This window comes from Moschus berezovskii, chromosome 19 (genome assembly GCF_049115385.1).
Source record: "Moschus berezovskii isolate FMDL1 chromosome 19, NW_MosBer_1.0, whole genome shotgun sequence".
NCBI classification, from domain to species: domain Eukaryota; kingdom Metazoa; phylum Chordata; class Mammalia; order Artiodactyla; family Moschidae; genus Moschus; species Moschus berezovskii.
Genome location: NC_142478.1, coordinates 65,386,778 through 65,406,341, shown reverse-complemented (window position 1 = coordinate 65,406,341; position 19,564 = coordinate 65,386,778). Strand labels below are relative to the sequence as shown.

General features: G+C 36.9%; 1 protein-coding gene across 3 annotated transcripts in view; it reads right to left on the bottom strand.

Moving 5' to 3' along the window:
* NAA25 (N-alpha-acetyltransferase 25, NatB auxiliary subunit) overlaps positions 1-19,564 on the bottom strand; it is a 66,931-nt gene that overhangs the window by 26,440 nt on the left and 20,927 nt on the right. For all 3 annotated transcript variants that reach the window (XM_088828237.1, XM_088828236.1, XM_055405722.2), the window contains exons 5-11: positions 16,343-16,417; positions 15,138-15,245; positions 14,686-14,764; positions 13,295-13,406; positions 12,667-12,756; positions 11,453-11,622; positions 7,550-7,662 (exon numbers count right to left, since the gene is read on the bottom strand). In XM_088828237.1, coding sequence (XP_088684363.1) covers positions 7,550-7,662; positions 11,453-11,622; positions 12,667-12,756; positions 13,295-13,406; positions 14,686-14,764; positions 15,138-15,245; positions 16,343-16,417 — 747 coding nt within the window. The remainder of the gene's footprint in view (positions 1-7,549; positions 7,663-11,452; positions 11,623-12,666; positions 12,757-13,294; positions 13,407-14,685; positions 14,765-15,137; positions 15,246-16,342; positions 16,418-19,564) is intronic.

Genomic DNA, 19,564 nt, shown 5'->3' with positions numbered 1-19,564 from the left:
CTGTGGTCCCCTGCAGTGAAATCAGAGTCCTAACCACTGGACTAGAAAATTCCATCCCTATGGTAACATCTTGTATTAAAATAAAATGTTTTTAATTCTCTAAATATGGAATAAAATTTTAAAAATATGAGTTCCACAACCAGTTCAGTTGCAATACTGGCAAAAGTGAGTTAGAAGACTTAACTGGAAGGGACCCCTTAATTGCAGTCAGAGTGCCTGTTTACATGTCACACATGCTTGGATGCTATACTTTGCAGCTGTCAGGATGTGAGAGAATGCTTGAGCAGCACAAGTCTGGGGTTCTAAAAGGTGTTTATGGAAGAGAAAGGCAGCCAAGGGGTCACTATATTTTGTGTCTTCCCTATATTTTATGATCCAAAATTAATACATTATTTTAAAGAAAAAAAAAGTTCCAACTACACATTTATTAAACACAGGCTATTATTACTCCCTTCCAAGACCCTATGAAGATGACAGTGAAGAACAAAAAGGACTCACCCATAAGGATCAAGAACATGTGAAATGTGAAGAGATGACAGCGATTAAAAAGCATCAACAAGATTTCAAAAGATAAAAGGCACAAGGGCAGGTGGTAGGTAATAACCAAGGTATGGGGTCGAGAACGCTGGAATCCAGCAGTATGCAATGGGGAGGCCACCCATAAGCAGCAAGCCTCTTCTAGAGGCTTGCAGAGCCTTGGAAGACGCAGAAATTAAAGGCAGGAAGTATGTCTGAAAGCTAAAGTGCTGGTGGAACTTCAACAGGAGAATCTGCTAAATTCTAAAAAGTTAGACCCCTCCCAAGGTCACTGAGTGAATCCCTAAACCCAGCAGAAGTCACGGTTTTCCTTCATCCCCAGGAGAAGCGGAACCAGAGACACTGTAGACTCAAGGGGAGACTGGAGCAGATCTATTAATCTCACATTTCAGACCAACCCCTAAGAGGAATTTTAAACGTTCATGGTTCTGTCAGACTGACTGGAGTGAAATGAACAAAAAACAAAAACATTAACTCCAAGAAAGAAAGTTGTGTAAAAAAGCTATAATCTCCATATACAAAGTGGCTCAGCTGTGAATATTTAGTCATAAAAATACAAACACTGAATAATGACTATACTATTTTGAGGGGTGAGTATGTAAGGGAAGAAGTAGGATGTTAGAAATGAAATTATTGCTTTCCACAGCAGGATCCCATGGACAGAGGAGTGTTCAGTTCAGTTCAGTCGCTCAGTCGTGTCCGACTCTCTGCGACCCCATGAATCACAGCACGCCAGGCCTCCCTGTCCGTCACCAACTCCCGGAGCTCACTCAAACCCATGTCCACAGAGTCGGTGATGCCATCCAGCCATCTCATTCTCGGTCGTCCCCTTCTTCTCCCACCCCCAACCTTTCCCAGCATCAGAGTCTTTTCCAGTGAGTCAACTCGTCGCATGAGGTGGCCAAAGTATTGCAGTTTCAGCTTCAGCATCTGTCCCTCCAATGAACACCCAGGATCGATCTCCCTTAGAATGGACTGGTTGGATCTCCTTGCGGTACAAGGGACTCTCAAGAGTCTTCTCCAACACCACAGTTCAAAAGCATTAATTTTTCGGCGATCAGCCTTCTTCACAGTCCAACTCTCACATCCATACATGACCACGGGAAAAACCATAGCCTTGACTAGACGGACCTTGGTTGGCAAAGTAATGTCTCTGCTTTTTAATATATTATCAAGGTTGGTCATAACTTTCCTTCCAAGGAGTAAGCGTCTTTTAATTTCATGGCTGCAATCAGCATCCGCAGTGATTTTGGAGCCCAAACAAATAAAGTCTGACACTGTTTCCACTGTTTTTCCATCTATTTCCCATGAAGTGATGGGACCAGATGCCATGATCTTTGTTTTCTGAATGTTGAGCTTCAAGCCAACCTTTCACTCTCCTCTTTCACTTTCATCAAGAGGCTTTTGAGTTCCTCTTCACTTTCTGCCATAAGGGTAGTGTCATCTGCATATCTGAGGTTATTGATATTTCTCCCAGCAATCTTGATACCAGCTTGTGCTTCTTCCAGCCCAGCGTTCCTCATGATGTACTCTGCATATAAGTTAAATAAGCAAGGTGTGGTGGGCTACAATCCTGGCGTTGCAAAGTATAGGACATGACTTAGCAACTAAACACACACACACAATAAGATACCAACAGATGAAGACTGTAACCATAAAAATAAAGAATTATATGAGCATTAAATTTAGAAATACAGCATTAAATAACAAAAGAACAGTTAAGAATTGAAAGTAATCTGTCTGCACAGAGCCAGAACCAGGGCTGGAGAAGGCAAAGACCTACAACGGTTTTTCAAGATAAGCCTTGTAGTACCATCTCACTTCTTCAATTTTATACATGTAATTTTTAGATAGAAATAAAAATTAAAATTCCTTCTCATGCAGTTTCACATCTGTCATAACTTTGCTTCAATTTCTCTACAATTGTATGAATTTTAACTTTATTATGATCAGATAACCACATCTGTAACAAAAACTCTGTGGCATTAGTTTTCATGTTTTTGATTAAATGCCCCCATAATTTTTATTGCTAGCTCTTCCATTCTTGTAAGCCATTTTATATTTCTTTTACATCATTTTATATATCTAGTTATGTTTATTAGTAAGGCCTTCCAAGAGGTTTTGTCATAAAACAATATGTTCATTCTCTGTCCTAGTCTTTACAGTTTTATTGCTATGCAAAAAGCTTCTTTAAAAACTGGGACTATTTTACTGTTAACTTAAAATCCCAAGACAAAGTAAACAAAATATAAGAATGCCACCAGGGGTGAGACACTTTGGGATAACTGAACTGTATGGTCCATTCTTAGGGACTAGTCCCATTTTAGAATGTGTCTCCTAATTCAGTGGGACAGCAGTTCTCAGTGTGAACCTTACTTGGAGAGTCCACAATCCTCTGACAAACACACTGCTGAGTGGCAGAATTTTTAGCTACTGAAGTCATCCTACATTTAAAAAGTTGTGGCAGCAAAATTACCCCTCTCAATTAAAAAGTTTACACAGGACTACAAAACTCACTGCAATAGCCTTCAACCCTTTGTCTCACTGAACAATGACCACCTCAACACTGCTAGTATTTAGCTATTTCTAGAGGGTTACTCCCAGTAGAGTATTGCTATATGGGGTCACAGAGGTGACCTAAGATTTTCAAACATGTCGATAAAGTAGAGCTTCTGGTTCTAAAACTGTGCTTGCAAACTTATATGAATCTCAGCTTAATGAGATGTAAGCACTCCTCTAATGCATTCCCATCATTTGATGCTTTAATTTACAAGATGGTAAGCACTATGAAGCATGGTCAATTGTTCCCTACCTTAGCACTCAGCACATAACATGGGTGACACTTACTGAACGAATCTCTCTCTCCCACATGGTTCTATTTTCTGCTTTAATCCCTCCAATAGCATGAAACTCACATGCTGCATTTTTAGAGAATTGTGACTATAAAAAAGATCTTTTTCTCACTGAGCCAAATTCTTAATTCCCTGCAACAACTTCTTGCTGGTCCCTGTTCTTATCCCTCTTCTACAGGAGAGCTTTTCAAATTAGGAGAAATAAAGTACTGTCAGCACCAGACCAAATATCTCTCTTCCAATCAATCGTTTCTCAAAGGTTTTCAAGTATAACCCAGAACCTTCTTTTCTGGATATGTTACAATTTATCTAGAAAACTTCTAAAGCTTAGTCTGAGCTTAACAGAACTCCAAGAATAACCTTTTCTAAACCAAAGTGAATGGTGGTTCACTTCAGAATCCAACAGACAACACTGGCTTCTTATCAGTATGGGAAAGCACTGCTCCATCTGCCCTAGATGTGTAACCTCAAGACTGCCAGAGCACTGAGTGCAGGTGGACTAAGGGTATGGTCATGAGACAAACGTTGTAGTCATCACCACTGCACTCCCACTGAGCTTCAACCATTCCACATGGGGGTGACAGAGGCTTTCTGGAAGAAGAGATGGTGGGAGCCCTGTGACAGGAAGACTTCCAACCTCCACTAATTAAGAGCTTTCTATAAGTAAGCTGACCAAAGGTCACAGACTTTCTTGATAGACACTAGTATTTCTTTTATAGTGCTCTATCCTACTTTGGGCACACTGTTCTGCCAACTGGTAGAGTACTCCAACTGCTCGTTACCCAAGGATACTAGGGGCTAAATGCTTAATATGCAAGAAGGTATGACATTCTCATTAATGGGTGAACAATCTGATCCAATACACGCTGCTGTGGATGAGGAGTCTAAAGGTTCGCCACTTCAGCATGTAATTGATTTGCACTGATTTAATCACATGAAAAAAATCCTGATAGTTGATAACTAACTACAATATGGTACCCAGGCTTAGATCCCTGAAAAGATAAAGGACACTAATGGAAGAGCTACAGAAATACAGAAAAAGTCTAAAGGCCAATTAACAGTAATGTATCAGTTTCTTAGTTCTGATAAATGTACCACTGTTTTTAAGATGCTAACATTGGGGAAAGCTGGGTGAAGGGTATAGTGTAACTTTCTTTACTATATTTACAACTTTCCTATAAATGTAGTTATTCGAAAATGAAGGGTTTTTTTCCTTTAATTTTATTGAAGTGTAGTTGCTACAATATTGTATTAGTCTCAGATATACAGAAAAGTGACTTAGCTACATTTATTTTCAGATTCTTTCACACTATAGGTTTTTACAAGATATTGAATATAGTTTCCTGTGCTTTTTATTTACCTATTTTACATATAGTAGTGTGTGTATCTGTTAATACCATACTCCTAATGAGTCCCTTCCCCCCTTGTTCCCCTTTGGTAACCATATTTTGCTTTCTACATCTGTGAGTCTGTTTTTTTTTTGTAAATAAGTTCATTTGCACTTATTTCATTTATTATCTATGCTGCAAATGGCAACATTTTATTATTTCTTATAGCTAATATCTCATTTCATGTGTGAGTATATATGTAAGGGCTTCCCTGGTGGTGCAATAGTAAAGAATCTGCCTGCCAATGCAGGAGATGTGAGTTCAATCCCTGGGTTGGAAGATCCCCTGGAGAAGGAAATGGCAACCCATTCCAGTACTCTTGCCTGCAAAATCCCATGGACAGAGAAGGCTGGTGTGCTACAGTCCACAGGGGTGCAAGAGTCGACATGACTTAGCAACTAAACAACAATATAGGAATATATGTGTGTGCATACAGACACAGATATATACACACCATATCTTCTCTATACAGTTATATGCTGATGAATACTTAGGTTGCCTTCTTGTCTTTACTACTATAAACAGTGCTGCTATGAACACTGGGAGGCATGTTATCTTTTCAAATTAGAGTTTTCATCTTTTCTGGCTATACACCAAGGAGTAGGATTGCTGGATCACACAATAGTTCTATTTTCAATTATTTAAGGAACTTCCATACTGTTTTCCACAGTGGCTGCACAAATTTACACTCCTACCAATAGTATAGAAGGGTTCCTTTTTCTCCATACCCTCTCTAGCATTTATTATTTGCAGACTTTTTTTTTTGGAGACTTTTTGTTGAAAGCCATTCTGACTGGTATGAGTTGATACTTCACTGTAGCTTTGATTTGCATTTCTCTAATAATTAGTGATACTGTATATCTTTTCATGTGCCTGTAGGCCAACTGCATGTCTTCTTCAGAGAAATGTCTATTTGGGTCTTCAAGGTTTATTTTTTAAAAATCCCTAAGATTTGATTTCCAGACTGCTTCAGCAAGAATAAATCGTGATTTGATAAAATCAGCAATTAACTGCTACAGTTTTGAAAAAATCAGAGATAAGACATTAAAAGGAAAGTCCACTGGACTTCATCAAACTTTAAAATTTTACTCTGGGAATTTCCTGGTGGTCCAGTGGCTAGACTCAGTGCTTTCACTGCTAAGGTTTGAAAGGGAGATAAGATCCTGCAAGTCCCATGACATGGGCAAAAACACAACTTTGCTCTGCAAAGGATCCTGTTAAGGGGATGAAAAGACAAGCTATAGTCTGGGAGAAAATATGTGAAACCACATATCTGACAAAGGACTTATATCCAGAATATCTAAAGAATTCTCAAAACTCAACAATAAAAATCCCTGGTGGCTCAGACGGTAAAGCATCTGCCTATAATGCAGGAGACCTGGGTTCTATCCCTAGGTCGGTAAGATCCCCTGGAGAAGGAAATGGCAACCCACTCGAGTACTCTTGCCTGGAAAATCCCATGGGCGGAGGAACCTAGTAGGATACAGTCCATGGGGTCACAAAGAGTCGGACACAAAAAAAAAAATCAATTAGAAAATGAGCAAAAGATAATAATAGACATTTCACTGAGGAGAAAATATAGATGGCAAATCAGCATGTGAAAAAATGTTTAACAATATTAACCATTAGGGAAATGCACATTAAAATCATAATGAAACATCACTACATATTTACTAGAATGGCAGAAATAAAAAATTGTGATAACACCTGATGCTGATGAGGATGCAGAAAAACCAGATGACTCATACATAGCTAACAGGAATTTAAAAGACCTAGTCACTGTGGAAAAGTTAGGCCTTTTCTTTAAAAAACTAAACATGCAGCTACCATAAGACCCCACAGCTGAACTCCTGGGCATTTTCTCAGAGAAATGAAGACTTAGGTTCACATAAAAAACCTGCATGCAAATGTTCACAGCAGCTCTATTTGTAATAGCCTAAAACCAGAGACACCCAGGTGTTCTTCAACAAGTTAAAGAAACTGTGGTACATACATATCAAGGAATATTATTCAGAATAATATTGCTGTACCAGCAATGAACATGGTACATGTAACAACACAGATGAACTCAGGGAATTACGCTGAGTAAAAAAAGTTACACATAATATGATTCCATTATATAACATTCTTAAAATGATAAAATTGTGGAAAAAGAAAACAATAGCAGTTGCTAAAGGAGAGGGATGGGTAAAGGAGGAGATACAGGGAGGTGGCTGTGGGCAGAAAAGGGCAGGTAGCACATGGGGGCACTTTGGAGGCAGAACTACTGTGCATCTTGTCTACGTAATGGCCACATGAATCCACATGCACCACACACACTAAATATACACACACAAACACACCACACATATACCCAAAAATGAAAGAACGTAAAACTGGTGAAATCTGAATAAGGTCAGTGAATTTTATCAGTGCCAATTTCCTAAGGCAAAAATGGGTGAAAGACATACAGATCACTCTGTATTATGTCTCTTACAACTGCATTTCTCTCTCTACAACCCCCCCCACACACACCCAGACACACCCCACACATCCACACACCCCACACACACCACCCCCCGGAGAATTCAATTACCTACCAGGGGCTTATTTTCACTGAGGCTCAGCTTTACAAGAAATTATGCCTTACATCTGATAGCACCTAGACTACTTGGCTTGATAGAGCAATATCTTGATAATCTCATGTTCACTACTTTCAGCCATTTTAGAAAAGAATCATGAACTCTCAACCTAGTTACAATAAATAAAGGTAACCAATAGAAGCCTACTTACTTTTGTACACTGTGTAGCAGGCAAGAGGTCAACAAACACCTTAAGGTCTGTGAAACAACAAGGTTTATCCCCAAACTTTTTAAAATACTGGAACATTAATTCCTCTGGATCACCTAAGAGAGAGGAGGGTAAAATATCACTAAATAATTCATGGACTAAAGAAATTTCTAATTTAAGTGATAAGTCTGATTTGAGAAAAATTTATTTCAATTAAATGAAAATTTTGCTTCAATGAGAATGAGGATGACAATGAGGGCTGGAAGATGGCTTGCTAGTTTAAAAATAAACGAATACTTGAAAAAGAAATTGAATCTTACCAACTCAGTTATTACACTGAGGAAATGTGAAGTTTTTCATTCAATTGAAGTTTAAATAGTTAAAAAGTTTTCATTAAAGTTTAAATACTTGAGTCTATACGCAAGCATTAAACAAACATGCTTTTCTCCAGTTCCTGAACTACTTAACAAATATTAAATAAATGTTAACTGCATAAAAGATAATGTTTGTTAACAGGCACACCAACAGAAGAGAAAGTCAATGGGAAGAGCCATGGGCCAATAACTCCGAAGTCACAATGTAAAATTTAAACCTGGATATGCAGAAACCTACCAGCTCATTTTATTTTTCCTCAAATTAAAAATAAAAATAATAAAAGTAGAATGCTCTCAAACTGAACTAGACTTAGGCAGCAGAGATTTTTAATAAGCAGAAGATATTAAGATATTAATAAGAGGTGGCAGGAATACACAGAAGAACTGTACAAAACTGTACAAAAAAGATCTTCACGACCAAGATAGTCATGATAACGTGATCACTGATCTAGAGCCAGACATCTTGGAATCTGAAGTCAAGTGGGCCTTAGAAAGCATCACTACTAACAAAGCTACTGGAGGTGATGGAATTCCAGTTGAGCTATTTCAAGTCTTGAAAGATGATGCTGTGAAAGTGCTGCACTCAATATGCCAGCAGATTTGGAAAACTCAGCAGTGGCCACAGGACTGGAAAAGGTCAGTCTTCATTCCAATCCCAAAGAAAGGCAATGCCAAAGAATGCTCAAACTACCGCACAATTGCACTCATCTCACACGCTAGTAAAGTCATGCTCAAAATTCTCCAAGCCAGGCTTCAGCAGTATGTAAACCGTGAACTCCCAGATGTTCAAGCAGGTTTTAGAAAAGGCAGAGGCACCAGAGATCAAATTGCCAACATCCGCTGGATCATGGAGAAAGCAAGAGAGTTCCAGAAAAACATCTATTTCTGCTTCATTGACTATGCCAAAGCCTTTGACTGTGCGGATCACAATAAACTGTGGAACATTCTGAAAGAGATGGGAATCCCAGACCACCTGACCTGCCTCTTGAGAAACCTGTATGCAGGTCAGGAAGCAACAGTTAGAACTGGATATGGAACAACAGACTGGTTCCAAATAGGAAAAGGTGTACGTCAAGGTTGTATATTGTCACCCTGCTTATTTAACTTATATGCAGAGTACATCATGAGGAACGCTGGGTTGGAAGAAGCACAAGCTGGAATCAAGATTGCTGGGAGAAATATCAATAACCTCAGATATGCAGATGACACTACCCTTATGGCAGAAAGTGAAGAGGAACTCAAAAGCCTCTTGATGAAAGTGAAAGAGGAGAGTGAAAAGGTTGGCTTGAAGCTCAACATTCAGAAAACAAAGATCATGGCATCTGGTCCCATCACTTCATGAGAAATAGATGGAAAAACAGTGGAAACAGTGTCAGACTTTATTTTTTTGGGCTCCAAAATCACTGCGGATGCTGATTGCAGCCATGAAATTAAAAGACGCTTGCTCCTTGGAAGGAAAGTTATGACCAACCTTGATAATATATTAAAAAGCAGAGACATTACTTTGCCAACCAAGGTCCGTCTAGTCAAGGCAATGGTTTTTCCCGTGGTTTTTCCCGTGGTCATGTATGGATGTGAGAGTTGGATTGTGAAGAAAGCTGATCGCCGAAGAATCGATGCTTTTGAACTGTGGTGTTGGAGAAGACTCTTGAGAGTCCCTTATACTGCAAGGAGATCCAACCAGTCCATTCTAAAGGAGATCAATCCTGGATGTTCATTGGAGGGACTGATGCTAAAGCTGAAACTGCAATACTTTGGCCACCTCATGCGACGAGTTGACTCACTGGAAAAGACTCTGATGCTGGAAAAGGTTGGGGGCGGGAGGAGAAGGGGACGACGGAGAATGAGATGGCTGGATGGCATCACCGACTCTGTGGACATGAGTTTGAGTGTACTCCGGGAGTTGGTGACAGACAGGGAGGCCTGGCGTGCTGTAATTTATGGGGTCGCAGAGAGTCGGACACGACTGAGCGACTGAACTGAACTGAACTGAAGATATTAGGTCTCAGTTCCAGAGCTCTGTTCCTAGGAACAGAGATCCCATAGCTTTAATCAGATTCTCACAGGTCTCTGTGATCCAAAAGAGCCTAAGCATCGCTCACTGGTAAGAAAAAGACAAAAACTTCTTCTGTGTGTGGAGATTAGACAGATCCAATTTGTAAGATTCAGGTGGGTGAAAGGGAAGAGGAAGATAGGGGATGAATATAATAGCAAGTGTGAAAGTAGATCCAAATAGTTTTCTTTCCAGCTTTGAAAAGAAAGCAAATATATATATATATATATTTTTTGGCTGCACCATGCAGCTTGTAGGATCCTACTTCCTCAACTTGGGATTGAACCCAGGCTCCCTGCAGTGGAAGCACAGAGTCCTAACCACTGGACCACCAGGGAAATCCAAAAAAGACCAATTCTTTGAAATATATTTTAACAATATTTTGCTGAAAGTCACATGAAAAATTTTCATTTGCAATTCGGGAATAAACACAAACTAAAGTGACTGAGGTAGACCCAAAGAAACAAGTCAACATGGAATTGAAAACTGGCTGTGAATAATCGACATATAGAATGACAGATAGTCAGTTAATTTTAGAATAAACTGCAGAGAACACTAATTACATGATTAGAAGGGATAGAGATGTTCTAGGATAGGTTTTAGGTATTGAAAAGTGCTCATCATCTGAGGACAACTGGTCCCTAAAAAAACCCTCTTAAAGTTAATCAAGTTTCAATGAACCAAATTTCTATAATGATGAATGTGGGGGGGGGGTGGTGGCGGGGGAAGGTTCTTTGGAGCTTTATCTTAAAAAAAAAAACTGAAAATGTTTTTAAAGTTCACGATCCTAAACCTAACAAAATTTAGGGTTTAATTAAAATTAAAGCTAATTCTAATTCTTAATATGAGCTGATTTTGGCTGGGAGTAGTGCTTTTCCCTCACAAAACCGTGAACTAGTATAATATGACCACATTCACTTCTTGCGCAGTAAGCTCAACAAGAACCATTTTACAAAACATCTAAGTGCTTCATCAAATTTCCTGAATGCTCTCTCTTAATGCTCTACTATCCAAATCATTCTTTTCTCCCATCTTGTCATTATCCTCATAAGTTTCTCAACTGTTAACTGCTCTAACTTGACCAGAAGTTATTTTGTCAATGGTTTTGTGAGTGCTTAGAGCAGATTTTCAAGAAATTCATTCATTCATTTCTTGAAATCCTCAAACTTTTACAGAACTGGCTATTTTACTTTGAAATTGATTTTGATATTATTGTTAGGTCAGCAAAAGAACGAACGCCTGACAAAGACTCTGATGGCATAGAGACAAATGTTAAAGTTAAACCAAGTTGCATGTGTGACTGAGGCCTAATTTTATTAGTGATCCTTTCATCAGTAAGTCTTTTCAGATTATGAAGACATTTGCTTCGCAAAACACAACTCTATCACTGTAGGCTTCAGAGAGCAGATACCGCCCTCAGGTACTGAGTGTGTCCCTATCCCTTCTCCATGGTTCCCAAATATTATTACAGCTTCTTACCCAGTTTGTACTCATCATTAAAACCTTGACGTCGTAAACGTCTAATCAGCTCCAGTTTAGCTAGATGTGGTCCTCGGAGATGGCGAGAATTTTTAGATTCTTCTGTTATTCGATCTTCTATAAACCTCACAGCTTCTTCTGCAGAATAATGTACTTCTCCTTCTAAAGAGCTGGGTATAAACATATGAAAAAGGTATTTTGTGCCTCTATTGTTCTGTGCCAAAACTTACAAGTCAAGCCAAACTGATTTCAAGAAACAAATTAAAAATACTAAAAAGTATCTGATAACAATAAAACAATACAAATGAGAATAAAAGCTATGAGCATATTCTGACAGTTAGTATGACACATGATTCCTCCCAGTTTTGGCATTTGATTATTATAGAGACTAACCACCTCTACAGCTTTCTTAAAAAAACATTTATATATTTTGCATATATAAAATATTACCTAATTAAAAATATAAGTAAATTTTAGTGCTAAGAAAATGAGGCTGAGAAAAATTAGAGACTTAGTTAATATTATAAAGTAAGCATCAGTTCATAATTGGTTATCATGAATCCTATTTCCTTATTCACTTTTTTAAAAGATCCTATTTATGAATACTGTCTGTAATAGCCCCCAAAACAAGTATCAGCAACAATACAAGTACCCATCAACAGGAGACAGATTAAATGAATTTCGTACATTTCTAAAATGGAGTTCTCTTAAGTCACTAAAAAGAATTAATCAAATCTGTGTTTACTATATATGGAAAGATGCCCAAGATACATTTTAAGGTGGGAGAATACCAAGTTGTAAATCATTACCTCTAAAAGAATTTCATTTTTATGTTAAATAAGAATAGTTATGTTAGTATATGCATAATATAAATAAATTTGGAAGACACCAAAGTTTTTTTCAAATAAATCTGGAAGATAGCAAACTATTATCAAGAGTAATTTCTGTCAATCATATCTCAATAAAACTGGTGGAAAAAAACATCCTGCCATGATAGAGTAACTAGGAACTAACATTTTTCACACCATACGTTTCTGTCCTAATTTAGGATTTTTACAATGGACATGTATTTATTTTAAAATTTTAAAATGGAAAAAAAAAATCTTTCTTTGGAAGGGATACATTATTGAGACAGAGAATTCAATTAGGCTTATAAGGAAATCTTTTTGCTACAACATATTAAAAAGTGCTGTAATTCAGGAAAGACAACTTACTGTTCACCTTCAGCAGGAGGAGTCCAGGCCTCTTCAATCAGTCGAAAGACAGAATCGAAATAAGTCAGATAGAACTGCCAGTCATCTGAGCTAAAATCAGATTGAATGGTGCACACAGGATTAAACCCAAGTTGTGACAAATCTGCCTGAGGAACCATGATACTCAACTTATTTTCTAAGTGATATTTTAGTCTTCATTAGGAGAAATCCAATCTTCCCTCTGGGTTTCTTCTACAGCCCTAAAAGGGCAGCAACTCAGGTATTTTCAAGGTCAAACACTTCTAAGAAGCTATTCTTTTCTTCAATAAAATAACCAGGTCTAAAAAACTAATATTCTTTATAGAAAACCCGCCACATTAGTGCTTCCTAGGTGGGCTGAGGGGAGACCAATACTTAGTTTGACAAATTAATGAAATTTCAGCATTCATTCTGAATACTCAGCATCCTGGTGGCAAAAGTTTCACTATACCTCTTTACTGAAAGATGAAGGCTCATCAAAAACTTTTTAAAAATATCCAGGACACACAACTAAAGGACTTCACTTTATGCCCAGAAATCTCAAAAGATATAGTCCAAAAAAATCAAAAAGCCCCATTCTACTCTCATAGTCCAAGAAGCATCTACTTACTTTTTCAGTAAGAGGCGCCGAGAAAGGGCATTACACTCTGGCCACCTGCTCAGTTTCTTATACATAGCCATGCATTTATTTTCCCGACTCTGAATCTCACTTGTCAACTTCTCTACAATTAAAAGTAATAAAAGTTAGTAAGCTGGTTTCATTTTCACTCAGAAATGAAAACAAAGTCCAAATACAAGAAGGAAACTGTCACATGTTCTTATTCACTCTCTCAGAAAATGGATCACCGTTAGATACAAACTTCTATCTCACTAAAGTTTATCTTTCTGAAAAGAAAAATAGTATACTTCTGATATAAACTTTTAAATCCTGTTTTCCTATAAAATAAAAGGATCCAGAACATATTGAGTTGAAGATCTAGTATATGGGATACACTTAAAATCCCAAGAGTGTTTGAGGACTTGTATATTTAGACCATAGACTGACCATCCACACACTTTCAAAACATTGAAACATTGGACTTGAATGAGATGAGAAAGGGGAGATGTTAGGAGGAAGATAAAAAGAAAAGAAATGAATCAAATTGTTCCAACATCTGGGAACAAAAAAACTAGGATTAAATTTCTGACCAAATTATATCTGCCCTGTTCTTTTAAAACAGCTCAGCAGATTAAGCAGATTAAGGATGCCAATAATTACATTATGAATTTTCTCTAGAAAATTTAAATTTTAACTATCCATAGAACTACAACCTAACTGAATAAAAATACAAAGTTGACTTCTACTCACCTGCAAGGAGGCCAAAGTTAGAAAGTAACATTAAAAACAAAACTCTTCTTACATTTTATATAATTAAAATAGTTAAAACTATCAGTTACTGTTATGGTTTTAGTAAAGGATATACATTTCTTGTATGAAACAAAATCTTTTTCATGGCTGGACCTAATGAGAGTTATGAGGCCATAAGAGAAACTGACCATAAAGTCACAATTAAAAACCAGAGTTGTCAAAACAATAACTGCATTCCCATGAATTTCTCCTAAGGAAATCAAAGGTGTGTAAACAATTTAGGAAACAAATTGTTTGTTATAAATGTCTAAAAATAGAGAAATAGTTAACAACATCTATGAAGTTCATACAAATAAATTTTCCAACAAAAAGGAAAAAAGTATTTTCACAACAACAGAAAAGAGTTCTAACTTCTTTAAAATGTAAAGTGCTCTTGCAAATCAGTAAGATTAACCAAATTTTTAGAAATAGGGAAAGACTAAGGAAAAGCAGCTCAGAGAAGAACAAAACATTAATGATTTTTAAACAATTGAAAAAATAATTATGCTCCCTCATAGCTAAATAAAAAGCTGTTAAGGTATGTTTTATCTAACTGAAAAACAAGTTTGATAATATAGATGGGTAAGTATGTAAAGAAACAGGCCCTCAATTACCTCCTAATTTTCCTCTGATAACATCCAAGGCTTCCTGGTACTTTCCCAAACGTTCCAGGATCATATAATAAAGTTCAACCTTATAGAAAAAAACAAACAAAAAGTGTAACCACTAAAACTTTTCAATAATAAAGAGATACGTCATTACATGTTTTTAAAAAGCTGTCTAATAGAAAAGAACACTATCTTCAAATAAGATGAAATTAACAGTGAGAATCAGGCAACAGTATCTCCCCTATCTGTGTATATCTCAACAAAGAACACTTGCTGGAAGCATGCAAGAAACAACAGCTCCTTCATTCACTACACCTAGGCTGGGGAATTCCAGTTTCACACTTACACAAAAGACAAGAGTGAGGAACTAGTTCTCTAAAGGGAATAAAGCAACAATTCATAATGTTGTAACAGTATCAAAAACATGCAAATACAAAAGCCGGGTTTAAAGTACTCACTTCAGCCTCTGCTTCGATCTTGTCCTCTTTCACCATTTTTTCTACCATTCTCTCAGCAAGGGGCAGAAACATTGTTTTTGAGAGGTTTTCATCCTGCGCTGATATAGACTGGAGAAAGATACATGTTTAAGTTCTTCCCTGTTTGCACTATTTATATTATCACCATGCAGACTATTATTGTGACTGGGCCATAATTAACAAACCACTATGTCAAATATCAGACCTAATTTGAGTTTACTAAGAAGATACATTAGAGATGGTTTGCTTTACAAGAGATTTCTTTACTAAAGATTTATTATCTTACACATTCTTGAAACAGTTTCTACAATATGACCTAACTTTTAAATAGGTCATTCAAACATTTTTCTTGAAATATATTAAGAGGGGTTACATTTATACTGTTTATTATAGATAAACAGTACCAAGCATTTGAAGAGAAAAGCTTTTGCGATGTCTTCTTGAGATGTTCACATAGTATAAAGGAAATGCCTATTTCTTCTATTTATAGCATGGCTTACTTAACAGCTACAGTTGCCTCAGATTGATCATTAAAATCGCTACATGATATTAATCATTTTAACATTGCCAAAGATTCTGCTCTGAGCTCATTTGCCTCCTGTAAACAACCTTTCAGAGTAGTTATTATGCTTATTTTACAGATAAACTAAGGTTAAAAAGATTTCCCAACAGCTCAAGACATGGGGTAAAGCCAGTATTTGAAAAGCAGACTAGTCTGAGCCTCTGTTCTAAACTCCTACATTTTAACACCTTCCTCCCCATCCTCTCATACACAGTATCTCATTTAGGTCCTCACAGTGGCTCTGGGAGAAAAGCATCTCCATTCCGCAAAAGAGCAGACTGAGACTCAGAAAAAGTGATAAAACAAGGTCACCCAGTTCAATGATCTGTTCACTAACCAACAATACCAAACATTTCCAGGCTCATACTTGATCAAGCAACCTAGTAATAGATCTAAGGTTAAGGGAAAATACACTGCGTATTATACACAAATAAACCAATATATCAACTCATAAAGAATACCAAAACTCCTCAATTCAAAAAAATCAGATGACATTGTTTGACATCTGTCCCTGTTTGACACATGCTGCAACACATTACCCAAGATGTTCAGAGGACACATTAAGGACAATCATTGTACACAAAACAAAACCAACTCTCAGTCCCATTCTGAACGCCATACTCACCTGCATAATTAAGCTCATCACAGACCAAAAGTAGTAAGGGTTTTTGGGGACAATCTTATATAGAGCCATGCCAGCCTGAAAGACAAGAGAGCCATAAATATTTTGTTTAGAAAACATCAGACAGAGAGCAGTTAATGAAATGTAGCAAGAAGTTTCCAAGGAAAATAACCACATGTTTACATATGCCAGTTACTGTTAGTGTCTAGTAACTTGATGGATATGCTCTATAGGCTAAAGAGGTAATCAAAATGGCGAATTTTTACAAGATCAAGAATGATATTTCACCTTTTAGATCACATTTTCTCAAATTGAAGCCCAGTGTTCCTAGAGAATACTGCATTTCAATATAGTTCTGGTAGACTACCAAGCAAAAATAAATGTGGCTTATGACTATATATCAATAAACAAACTTCACTGAAGCCACTGCACTAATCAATTACAATAAAATAAAAAGATACAGAATATTTAAACTTCAAAGTTAGATAAAATTACTGACATTATTCAAAAAATAATTCTTAGTTTAGCAAAATATTCAAGTTCTTTCAAGATACCATTAATTAGAATTGAACCCTTTCATAGGATGATGTATAATACTCAAATACTTAAAAGCAGAAACATGGCATAAAGAAGCAGAAATCTATGCATGTAAAACTGAGAATGTGACCATAATTGCCCAATTAGTAATCAATGCTAAGAACTCTGTCAGCTAATTATCACAGTTACTACTGAAAAAAATACATGGAGCCCCTATTACATTATGTGGAAGGAAATGTCTATTCCTGCCAAGAATACAAAGATTGAGTCCTGATTCCCAAGGCACTTAAAAGCTAGGGAAAAAGACAAATATTTAGACAACTAAAAATATTCTTGGCAATAAAAATAAACATCCTATATGGGGAATTCCCTGGCAGTCCAGTGGTTAGTCTCAGCACTTCACTATTGGGGGCTGGGTTTGATCCCTGTTTGGGGAACTAATAAGATCCCACAAGCCACCGAAAAAAACAATCACAAACAAAAAAAAACATCCTATACAGAAACACCATGCTAGGGTGTTTCCAGGGGCTTGCCAGGTGGTTGAGCAGTAAAAGAATTCGCCTGCTATGCAGGAGATGCAGGAGACTTCGCCTCTGGGTCAGGAAGATCCCCTGGAGGAAGAAATGGCACCCCACTCCAGTATTCTTTCCTGGGAAATCCCATGGACAGAGGAGCCTGGCAGGCTACAGTCCACGGGATATTCTAAGAGTTGGACATGACTTGGCGACTAAACAACAACAGGGTGTTTCCAAGGAAAGCAAGGTTAATAGGTTTGTTTATTCCTTTTTATTTTTTTAAGGAAAAGTAGGGAAGAGCCTTCTCCAAAGTAGCAGTCTTTCAGATGGAACTTGAAGGTCAAATACAATGTTTAAAAGCAAAGATGTGAGGGTAAAAATACATATAATCATTTGGAGAGAATGGATAAGTGAGTGAATCAATTCTTAGTATAAGGAAAATGAATAACTAAACAAAAACATTAAAGAAAAGACATGCTGACAAGAACAAGTAGGAGATCTAGCTGAAGCAAAAAATTAAGAGCAGCAGAAGGGAAAAGGGCTAAGAGGTAGACAGAGGTACCTTTGTTATTAAGGCATTCAAAAAGGAGGCTATACAGAGTAACACTGACATTGTATAAATCTATACTCTTCCAGAAAGAGTGTTTTAGCAGTACTATGAAGAAAGAAAATAGGGAGAAAGAATAGGGGAGGCAATGAAGAACTAAACCAAGAACCGGTATATGAAACAGGGAATTCTCTGGCTCCCAGTGGTCAGGACTCCATGCTCTTACTGCAGGGGGCATGGGATGATCCCTGGTCGGGAAATAAGATTCTACAAGCCCTGTGGCCAAAAAAAAAAAAAAAGAGAGAGAGAGAGAGACCTCAAAAACACCTTGGAGGCAGAATCAAGATGATATGGATGGTGAAACACCAAAAGGGAGGGGATATATGTGTATGTGTGGCTGATTCATTTTGCTACACAGTAGACACTGACACAATATTGCAAAGCAACTAACTATATGTCAATTAAAAAACTAAAAAAAAAAAAAGACTGGAGACAAAATGAACATAGAAGATAAGGAGAGTCCAGGATGGCTTAAGCTCCCTGTTTCTAATACCAAACTGGAGAAATGAAGTGGAAAGCACTAAAAAAAAATTTTTTTTTTTATAATTTGGGTAAAGAAAACATTTAATAATGACATACAGAAATAAAAATTAATATTAATATGAAAAATTTCTGCCTACACCCTACTGTCTTAGAGGTACTAACATTCTGTTACTACAGAGAATTTCCAACCACAGAGAAGCTGGAAAAATGTGGCCACAAATTGGTGACTCAGAGAATAGGAATGTCACTAACAGAAAAAGGAAAGTCTAGTCATCACATGAATAACTAGCAACTCTTTATTCAAGGTGACTTTAAATATTACCTGCTGGAGATATCTGTGGGGCAGAAATCCTTAAACTTTCTGATTCCCTGGCTTCCCTCCCTCTTACCTAAACCAGTTTATGCAAATCGCTCATTATTTAACAAATATTTATCATACATATGTTATCCTAGGAATTGAGAATTCAGTAGTGAACAAAAGCCCTTACTCTTAAGAAACATAGCAAGTAATTTATAAAATACCTATTATCCCAGACGGACATACCCATTTCAAAATAAGCATACATATGAGCTAAGAACTGTGACTACCTTGAGCAGCAACAAAGGGAGAAAAAGAACTAAGAAACTCCATGCGAAGACATTTAACACTAGAGGACTCCATTCTTCCAATACATTAGACTAAGACTGCAAAAGCAGGCTATGGTTAAAACACTGAGAAACTGTAACTACTAAGCCAAGTCAAAGCAACAGTCTCCAAAAAGCAAGCTGAAAAATTATACATCTCTCTGGCAACACGTAAAGTTAAACCATACAAAAATAAAAGCTGATCAAGTGGCAGATTATTTTTTCCTTTTCTCAAAATTTACCTTAATATTGCCATTGCATGAACTTCTACTTTTTGTTATTTTATGTGTTTATATTTTTTAAAATATATATTTCAAAAATGTATTTTGTGGGTTCATAAAATTAACAAAAGCTTTTCAAAAAAACAAAGAACAGAAAGTAAGTTGGAAAGTATCTACAGCCCTATATCCTGGCAATATTTCAGTACATGCATCTAATAATATTTTTATTAAGGAGAGG